The sequence below is a fragment of the Montipora capricornis genome, chromosome 2, assembly GCF_036669925.1.
Source record: "Montipora capricornis isolate CH-2021 chromosome 2, ASM3666992v2, whole genome shotgun sequence".
In the NCBI taxonomy this organism is placed as follows: domain Eukaryota; kingdom Metazoa; phylum Cnidaria; class Anthozoa; order Scleractinia; family Acroporidae; genus Montipora; species Montipora capricornis.
The window spans coordinates 67,889,671-67,899,670 of record NC_090884.1 but is presented as its reverse complement, the minus strand read 5'-3'; the positions used below and the strand labels follow the sequence as shown (position 1 = coordinate 67,899,670).

Below are 10,000 nucleotides of genomic sequence, written 5' to 3'. Positions count from 1 at the left end.
CAAAAATGGTGATGTCACTGACCCAGGTAACTACAGGCCTATTTCAACTTTATCACCCTTCAGTAAAGTTTTAGAAAGATTAATTTATAATCAACTATATGACTTTTTAGAAAAACATAGCATTTTGTTTCAGTATCAGTTTGGATTTAGGAAAGGGTACTCAACTGAACAAGCTATTTTAGAAATCACTGATACACTTAGAAAAGCTTTGGATAAAAAATTAGTTACCTGTGGTCTCTTTCTAGACTTTTCAAAGGCATTTGATACTGCGAATCATGACATTTTGCTGTCTAAACTTTACCACTATGGAGTACGCGGAACTCCTCATGACTGGTTTAAAAACTACCTATACAATCGTACCCAGTTTGTTAAGATTGACAATACTAAATCCAACCATGAAACGATTGTTTGTGGTATACCGCAAGGGTCAACGCTTGGTCCACTCTTATTTTTACTATATATTAATGACTTGCCAAATTGTTCCAAGAAACTATCATTTGGAATCTTTGCTGATGACACAAATATGTTTTACACAAGTGATAAGCTACATCATCTTGAAACAGTCTTGAATGAGGAATTGAAATTAGTTTTTGAGTACTGCATCATAAACAAGCTATCCATAAACCTTGTTAAGACTAACTATATGTTAATCTCATCTTCAAGATTTAGTGGAAGTATAAACTTGATATAAAACTATTACTGAATAAATGTGTTCGCAGCATGTTCTTTGCTAATAGCAGGGACAATGCCGTGCCATACCTCAGTCTTTTAGAAATTCTTTCATTTAATTGAAAACATTTACAAATTCAAAGTAGCCCTTTTCATATATAAAATAATTAATATTATAACACATCAAACGTCCCTTAACGATATTCAAAGGAACTCTTACCCCAGCCACCGAGCTTCATAGTTACAACACTAGATTTGTATCGAACCATAACTTTTATCGGCCAAGGATAAGAAATAGTTATGGAGCTGCCACTTTTGCTTTTGCTGGATCTAAAGTCTGGGAAAACATTCCCTCTAAATTAAAAAACACTCCCTTATAATAGGCTATAAGCAATACAAACTGTACCTTTTAAGTACCAAATGAATAATATTTGATGTCTGCCGTCACTGTCAATAATCGTTTCTATTTTTTTTTTTTTTTTTGCTATATGAAATTGTATGTAAGAAAATATGCATTTTGAATTTTCCTTTCTCCGTTACGCATCGCTTGTAATTTTATGTATATGTCTTTGTACGCCAGTTAGTTACACGTGGCAGTGACCAACTCGAAAGCTTAAGCTCCTTTGGTCACTGCGCACATTTTACCTTTGATTATTTATGTAATTTGTTGTTTCCTTTTTTTTTCCCTTCTTATTTTTGTAATCTATAATAATCGCTTTGCTGTAACCTCTTGAAATAGACCAAAAATAAAAACTCACAAATAAGAAAAAAAACAAATATAGCTGCTGCACGAATAAGGCCCATTTAATGTTACTTCCCAAAAGTCACACATATTATACAAATTTTTCCCCACCTAGACAGAAGCAAAAACAACGTTATTCAATAAGTTACTTTACATAATTTTTTACATTTCACTATTTCATTACTAGGCTAAAATACCCACTGTTTTCAAAGACATTGCAGCCATCTGAGAAGTGGGCACATTCTGTTAAGACATAAACCAACAAAGGTGTCAAGTATGCTGAAAACAGGGTTAGAAGCTGAACAATAAAATTTATGATGGTCTCCTGAGATTACAACAATCCAATTTCAGGTAATCGCTAGCAGTTGTCCTTCAGTAGCATTTGGAGTAATGATTCAAAGTTTGAGTGAGGCCTAACACTACTGTGAAGTTTTTGTACCCAATTATTCCATCAGGGATCAACCCTAGTATTGGAATTGGGCCCACACAAGGACAGAGAAAAACTCTGACCAGGGTGGGATTTGAACCCACGACCTTCGGATTAGATCACCGCTGCTCTACCGACTGAGCTACAAGGCCAGAACGGGAGCTGGCTTTGGGTATGTGAGATGTTATTCACAAGGACAAATTCGGCTCGAGCCGAATTTGTCCTTGTCGGCTCTGAGCCGAATTTGTCCTTGTGAATAACATCTCACATACCTACGGCCAGCTCCCGTTCTGGCCTTGTAGCTCAGTCTGTAGAGCCGCGGTGATCTAATCCGAAGGTCGTGGGTTCAAATCCCACCCTGGTCAGAGTTTTTCTCTGTCCTTGTGTGGGCCCAATTCCAATACTAGGGTTGATCCCTGATGGAATAATTGGGTACAAAAACTTCACAGTAGTGTTAGGCCTCACTCGAACTTTGAATCATTAATCCAATTTCATTTCTAGGGAGGTGGGGTAAGTAGACATCCAAGGGGAGTAGGGTAAAAAGCTGCTACATTTGCAGTCAACTAACAGAAATCCTATAATATCTACCAAATACATGTCACAGGTTTAGTTAAAATGACTAAAATCCAGGGAGGGGTTGTTCAAAAGTTGATTAATACTAATCCCAGATTAAGAATTACCCAAGGAGTTTATTTGTCAACTCCTAAAATGCTGTTCAACGCTGATATTCAGCAAGACTTTACATTAGAAGAAGTCAATCTTGAAAAACAAATGAGCAAAAGAAACTTTCACCACAAATTAAAGTTAAAAACATGAAACAAAAGTTTTTCGCTAATCGTGGATTAAATCAATCGGCATGCAAACAACTGGGCCCAGGCTGTTACAAAGCCCCTACAGTTGTCTTTCAAGATTGCGAAAAGGTAAGTTATTTTGAAAATTCTTGTCCTTTTTTTAAGCAGTCGTGCCCCTCTTTGGTTCGGTTACCTTTCTTTTTTTCTAAAGATTTTTATGATCATCTTATGTGCCACAAAGTTTGCCAAAAATTATGTGACACAACCCCTTTAAACAATTAAAGATTGGTCACTTTTTTAACCCTTTCCTGCCCAAGACTGACGCTGATTTTACTCTGTTTAACGCCAGATGATTTTCCTTGTCAATGGGGGCCCCCCACAGACAAGAAAGGGTTAATTAACCCATTGACTCCTGGGAGTGAGACCAAACAGATTTTATCCTAACGCCAGTCAATCATACTTGTCAACTGGGGCATCCTAGGGTGGCTGAGGGGTCAATGGGTTATAAAATACCATCAAAATGGTTTTCCAGAAATAGCGCAGTATTCAGTGATGATATTGCTCACTTCTGCACTGACTTGTAAATTATTGCCTTAACAGGTACATATTCAATGCTCGTGAAACTGTATAGGTATTACCTTTGCCAAAATTTAGACACAGCAGGTGAAAAACTTGAAAGTATTATTATAATACTTCTTAAGAATGATAAAATAATATTGCTTGTAATCTCGCAATCTGATTGGCTAAGTTGCCATTGCTGATAAGAGTCTAGACAACTCTGCTCGCCTCATGCTCGCGTCAATGTGTCATGCACTGTAATAGCCAATCAGGAATGCTAATTTTGGGAAATAAACCAATCGGATCTTTCTTTGTGTCATGATCTTGGTGATGCTCTGAAATAAAATTTTCTTTGGCGTTGGATATTGTGGACTCACTCGGCTGCGCCGCGTGAATCCACAACAAATTTTGACCACTGTGATGACAAATATTGTTGTCGATAAGAGTACAGGCAATGCCGAACCACTTTCGATTTGTTAAATTCCTTACAGCATTAGAAGGTGGTTGAGGCCTTGCTGGCTTTTGCTGAGGAGAAGATGCTGGAGGTCCACTGACAGGTGGTTGAGCACTTAGATTTGCAGGAGCTGTGTTATAAAAGAAACCTTATTCAAGAACAAGATCAAGGTAAAGAATGATGTATAGATTTGACCAAACAATACTCAGAGCACCACATCAAATAAATGGAGAAAGAAACACAAGTCCTAACTGAGAATTTAATTTGGGATGTTAGGAGGTCAAATTCAAATCAGACATCCAGATGATATTTTTAGGGATAATGGTTGCCAAGTTTTGTCTAATTTTAAAGCAATGAAAACAAAGTTCTCTTTTAAGTCAACTCTGCTTCAATTTGACTGGAATTTTGGACACAACAGTGTCACTCTGACTGGCCTTTTGAAGAACAAGAATTTTGATGCCATCGAATGGTATAGCTACAAGAAAACAAAACCTAGCAAGCAAGAGTAATCCATTCAAAAAGGGAAAAAACTACCCTAGTTAGCAAATTAATAAAGAAAACAAAACCTAGATAAGTTTTGGCATCTCTTATGGCCAAACTAATAATACTAAAACAACATCAATCTGTTATGTTCCATACTGTGATCAAATGGATGATGTGCACCACCCCTCCCTGTGGGAGTAGAGACAAAACTTGAACTAAGAGTTAATTTCAATTGATCTCAGGACAACACATGCACTAAACTGCTCCTGCCCCTCTGATAGTTCTTCTCCAAAATTATTCCAACCAAACTGCATTACCTTGAGCAGCATAGTTCTGCTGTGGTGGTTGCTGTCCATAACTCTGCTGTGGAGGCTGCTGTGCACCATATCCAGGTTGATAACCACTGCTTTGTGATGGGGGACCATACCCACTTGAGGGATGTGCTCCATATCCAACCCCAGAGGCTGGGGCACCATATCCACTTGAAGGAGGGGGTGGGGCTCCATAACCAGGTGCTGAAGGTGGAGCGCCATAGCCTCCAGCTGGGGACGGAGCACCATAACCTCCTGTTGGGGGTGGAGCACCATAGCCACCTGTTGGAGGTGGAGCTCCATATCCAAGTTGTGGTCCTCCTGGAACAACACCTGGCATTACACCTAATTAAGTAGGGCAATAACACAAAGTTCTGTTGAAGATGTTGACGAAACAAAGAAATTTACACATATCCTTTTTGGGGAGGTCTTAAGGTCTTTCTAAGGATCAGAAGTACCTTGAGATGATGTCATATCTCATCACTTGAATTTTAATTAAACCTACACTGTATACACAAAACATCAGTTGGGGGAGAAACAAACAGTAATAGGCCCTTCAAGGTACACAGTTAAAGAAAAAGACACATTTTACCAAATAAATACATGGCCTTAAAATCTCCTTCTTTGTGACATGCAGTGCTACTTACCTGGAGCTGGTGGGTAACCTCCCCCTTGGGGAGGAGGGTAGCCACCAGGTGGAGGGTAGCCTTGTGTAGAAGGATAACCACCAGGGTAATCAGTCCCAGGAGGATAACCTGTTAGAGGGGGATATCCTGATGGAACAGGAGGGTACCCGCCAGCAGCAGGTGGATATCCTGAACCTGGGCCTGGGGGATAACCCGGCTGAAAGAAAGGAAAAAAAGGGAAAAAAATACAATGTATTATAGGTGCCCATGAAGTAAAAAATACCTTACTTTCTTTCAAAATGATGAAGAATGGTGTTTTCTATTTTGGAACATCTCCTATCATTCCAGAGGTATTCAAGCATTTGTTCAAAAACTGATGTACACTAATGATGCCAAGTTTGAATTACACCCATCCAATGTTTTCGGAGATATTATCCTTATTTTGTGATTAATTTTATTACAGTCATGTGTACAGTTTATGACAATCCCTTTTTGAACAAAAACTTGACCCCAAAATAGAAAACACCATTCTTCATCCTTTTAAAAGGTCTTTAAAATAAGCAAAAGATATTTTTTACTTCATACATGTAGGCACATCAAAATGAAGTGTTTTTAAGAACTGAAGAGTTACGGTAACCGTAAACGTCCATGTATAAGCCGCATCCGTAGATAAGCCGCACCCCGAATTTAGAAGCGCAGATTTTGAAAAAAAATGTAATACAATAAAGTTTGAAGTTCCAGTAACGTTCTATTGCTATAAACCAACAAGGACAAACAATCAAGGTTTCACCATAAAGTTGAAATTCCTTCGATATTGAAACAAAACGAGTGCTTAGTAGCCAAGCTTTAAATGTAGGGAGGAGTCTGGACCAGGCCTGGGTATCATGACCACGTCTATATAAAGATGTACCCGCAATAGGCGAAAAAATTCATGCAGAATGGGAGCTTGATAATGCAGTCGAAAAATTTGCCGAGAAGGTGGTCAAGGACAACGAAACAGTCGGCCATTTACCTCGTGAGTACTTGTGAATTTTGTGGTATTTTATCGCACGTGGCGGAAAGATATGTGTGGAAGTGACTGGCCGAAGACGTCACTGCAAACAGCTGTGCGGAGGAATGGAGATTCCTTGTAGGTTGGTGTTTACTTGTTCGAGTAAAGCGAAAATTAATCGCTTGAAAGAACTCTTGAAGAGCAAGATTCGCCGATAAACACTCGAAGACACAAACGGCTCCTTTAGGAGCCACCATTGATTAAAAAGTCAATGAACAACAGCAACATGCTCTCAGTTTCCTTTATGCTTCTTTACTGAGATCGTAAGAAGTTGTATGAATATTAATTAGGTTTGTTAAAACTCCAAACACAGATGTATCCATGGATAAGCCGCACCCTTGATTTATGGCTTCAATTTTGTGAAAAAAAGTGCGGCTTATACATGGACGTTTACGGTAATCAATCAAACCACAACAGTAGCAATTTTCATACCCCAGAAGGAGGATATCCTGGACCACCATAAGGAGGATATGACATTGTAAGTTTGTCAATGAAGCTGGGGAAGTAAGCAAAATTCAAGAAACACCTGCATTATTATTTGGACAGCAACTATTAACCCTTTAACTCCCAATAGTGCCACTTATAGATTTTACTCTGTCTAACGCCAGACGATTTTACTCGTCAATGGGGAACCCCAAGGGGCTGAAAGGGTTAAAATAAATTGCATCTTTCATATACCCATGCCAATATTGCCAGACCCTAACTCTTTCAGATTTAAATGATACAAGATTTCAATACCACCTATAATACTATGTTGTTTTCTTTCAATTTTTGAGTGCGTCAAACAATGAAAGAATTCACTATTCTCGGGGACGTTTTCTGACAAGATGGCAGTGAAAGGTGTTTAAGATTCATGTGTCAGTTTGGGGTTTTCCATATTGATCTTGGTGGACAAAATCAACATACATGTAATTAATATAGAATCTGCCTTCCAAAAACATCTTAGTAACAAACTCATTCAAAAAATAAACTATCAAAACCCAATACAATATTGCATACATCTCATATTATTTGCCTTTTACTTCTAAGCATAAATGTGACCTATGTATAAACCAAAAATTTAAGGGACAAACAATCACAAACTAGAGTAGAAGTACAATAATTAAAGAGCTGTGTGTGTTGCAGGTTATTTGCACCTTGCCTATTTTTTTTTGAAGACTGACAGCTTTCTTAATAATGCACTGTTAAAAGCTTCTAACATCAGTAGGACTAATATTAATGTATTATAAGATGCCAGATGCCATGATTGACATACTTTTATGGCTATCAAAAAAGATGGTTACAGTGCATTTCACAAAACTTTTGACAGGCGATTTGCGAAATTTGTTGTGAATTTCATAAGTTCGCTTTGGACTTGAGAATTTCATTACGTAACTGTCAATCAAATGGCGAACTTCAAAACAAACTTGGGAATTTCACGCTGAACTTCGTGGGAATGAGCACTGAACACTCATCACAAAAATGCGTTGTCCACGCTAGCTGCTAAATACTGGTAAAGTTTATTTTCATTTTCAAGAGTCAGTGATTCCTGTGGAATAACGCTGAATTTCTTAAAAGAATATGAACCAAAATCTTGCGTTACGCTGTGGCTGCATGCAGGCGACGGGACATTTTCGGGCAAAAAAATTGGAACGTTATTCTATACCAGTTTGTTTTGGATTGCTGGGGTGGTACATGTAGTTTTACAACACTCCATATAATTATTCACATCATTCAGCATGCGCTGACCGAGTGACATTTCTTCATTTTGTTGTCTTCGATATTCCCCCTGCGAACGAAAATATCAACAATTTTGGCAATGGTTTTTTGGGAAGTCTCATTTCTTGTCCTATTTGAGATGGTCCTTTCCATTCTAACATTCTAACCAGCTTTCAATAATTTTCTGCCGAACAAAACTTGGAATTGCCTTGCACAGTGAAGGCACTCATTTCAAAACAACAACCGAGAGCAATGGTGAAATTACTTCGCCACATTCCCACGAAGTTCGGCTTGAAATTCCCAAGTTCGTTTCAAAGTTTGCCATTTGATTGACAGTTACGCATTGAAATTCCCAAGTTTGAAGCGAACTTATGAAATTTACAACGAACTTTGCAAATCGCCTGTCAAAAGTTTTGTGAAATGCACTTTAAAGCTGTTCTAAATTTCACTGTCATGCCAATGTCCTGTGGCACAACTTACCTTGAAACAAAAAACACAGATCCCAATTCATTACTTGAATTTTAGGGGGATCTTGCTCTTGAACTCGAATATTAATGGTCCCAAATTAATCAAATAGGCACAAAAATGAACCTGTTTGTCCAGGGAACCCTAACTTGCAATCACGTCGAAATCTTGATCATACCGGTTTATCAAATTTCACATTCATTCTCGGACCCCTCACGTCATGTCAGTGTGTATGTATCATAAATATGGCTTATCCTAGCACAATATGCTAAGAAACCTAAATGCAATTTATATAAGTTGATATTTTGAGAAAAGGACGTAGCCTTGAGTGAAGCTATTAGTCTCTCCCCTCGGGGCTTTACAACGTTTTTCGGGGGACTTCAGCCAGACTGCTTATTACACAGTTTACAATTTTATTTTAGGAAGTGAAAGATGTCCCCGTTCAGATAAGGTCAGACCACAACACCGGGGACTACGTCCCCTACTCTTAACGAACATTTGCAGATGTAATTACAAAGGCAGCACATTCTCCTCAGTTATTTTAAGACCCTGAGTGTTGGTCCGGCCGGAGTCGAACTCACGACCTCCCGCATGACAGAACGATGCTCAACCAACTGAGCCACCGATGCTCGGTGTGCATTCACTAAGTATGAGAGCATTTTTTTGTTGTCCTGATTCCAACTTAAGTTATTCGAATATTGATTTTAAGAGAAAGTGGGCAAGCCCCTTTTCTTGCATTGTGCACGACAGTAACTTGGTTTTGCGTTTAACATGCATACTGAAGGGCCGCGAAGATCACTTCATGATTGTTGGTGTTACATTTAAGAAATACAGCTGTACATACACATGGTCACTCACCTTACAATCAAGGCGCAATCAAATCAAGTTGAAGTTGGCTTTCGATGACAAGGAAGTTCTTTGAAGTGTTTTGGAACGAAGCCCGTGAAAGGGATCGAGGAGGACAAGTATCACCGGGGGAGGAGGGCATACCATATTTGGTGTGGATGTCCAAATTTGGCAGTTTACGTACATGTGCCTTCGCCAGTGTCAATTTTGACCGCCATTACTTTTTGCATGTTCATCGAGGCAGAGGTGGAGATTATTCATCAACAATTGTATGACTCAGTTCATGTTCTTGCCACCTTAAATTATTAAGTCCACTCGTTTAATTTTTTTTTACTCACTAGAACGTCAATGACAACTATGGTGGACGATAAAGCAACAGCAAAAGATCTTGAGTCATGGATCGATCAGTTAATGGAGTGCAAACAGCTAAGCGAGGCACAAGTAAAAACACTATGCGACAAGGTAAACAAATTTACGGCGTAATTTTTGGTAGTTACTAAAGGCTGTGCGCGATTTCGAAAGAGATTTTGTTATGATTTTGGACGAAAAATATTTACATGTACGTCTAACGATATGGAACAAAACGGCACCGCAGAAACTCGGAGCAGACTCACGCGTTAATAATCGAAACTAACCTGATATTATAACCCAACTTCATTTCATTGAAAAACGCAAAACGGACTCCTTTCTTGTGCCGAATACTCTACATCCAGCCTTGTTTGTCTTTTAATAATCTTACGTCTAGTCTTAATCAATGTGCAATAATGGGGGAGTTCGTTTACATGCTGTACTGTCCAACAATAACACATCGTTGATGATTGCATCTTTAACGTTTACGTGTAAGTTACGTAAGCTTTTAAAACTTATATTGGTCATCCT

General features: G+C 38.6%; 2 protein-coding genes across 4 annotated transcripts in view; one reads left to right on the top strand and one right to left on the bottom strand.

The window, feature by feature from the left end:
• Window positions 1–9,273, bottom strand: part of LOC138032344 (annexin A7-like) — an 11,607-nt gene extending 2,334 nt beyond the window's left edge. Inside the window, exons 1-6 of one of the 2 annotated variants that reach the window (XM_068880007.1) lie at window positions 9,134–9,273; window positions 6,545–6,608; window positions 5,083–5,278; window positions 4,442–4,780; window positions 3,677–3,771; window positions 1,613–1,654 (exon numbers count right to left, since the gene is read on the bottom strand). In XM_068880007.1, coding sequence (XP_068736108.1) covers window positions 1,613–1,654; window positions 3,677–3,771; window positions 4,442–4,780; window positions 5,083–5,278; window positions 6,545–6,589 — 717 coding nt within the window. In that variant the 5' untranslated portion in view covers window positions 6,590–6,608; window positions 9,134–9,273. Of the gene's footprint in view, window positions 1–1,612; window positions 1,655–3,676; window positions 3,772–4,441; window positions 4,781–5,082; window positions 5,279–6,544; window positions 6,609–7,757; window positions 7,837–9,133 lie in introns of those variants that run through there. The other variant, XM_068880014.1, reaches the window with a different exon arrangement.
• A 35-nt stretch (window positions 9,274–9,308) lies between these two features.
• The window catches only part of LOC138032332 (serine/threonine-protein phosphatase 2A catalytic subunit beta isoform), a 17,459-nt gene continuing 16,767 nt past the window's right edge, over window positions 9,309–10,000 (top strand). The window contains exons 1-2 of one of the 2 annotated variants that reach the window (XM_068879990.1): window positions 9,309–9,390; window positions 9,463–9,583. In XM_068879990.1, the coding sequence (XP_068736091.1) occupies window positions 9,350–9,390; window positions 9,463–9,583 (162 nt within the window). In that variant the 5' untranslated portion in view covers window positions 9,309–9,349. The remainder of the gene's footprint in view (window positions 9,391–9,462; window positions 9,584–10,000) is intronic. The other variant, XM_068879995.1, reaches the window with a different exon arrangement.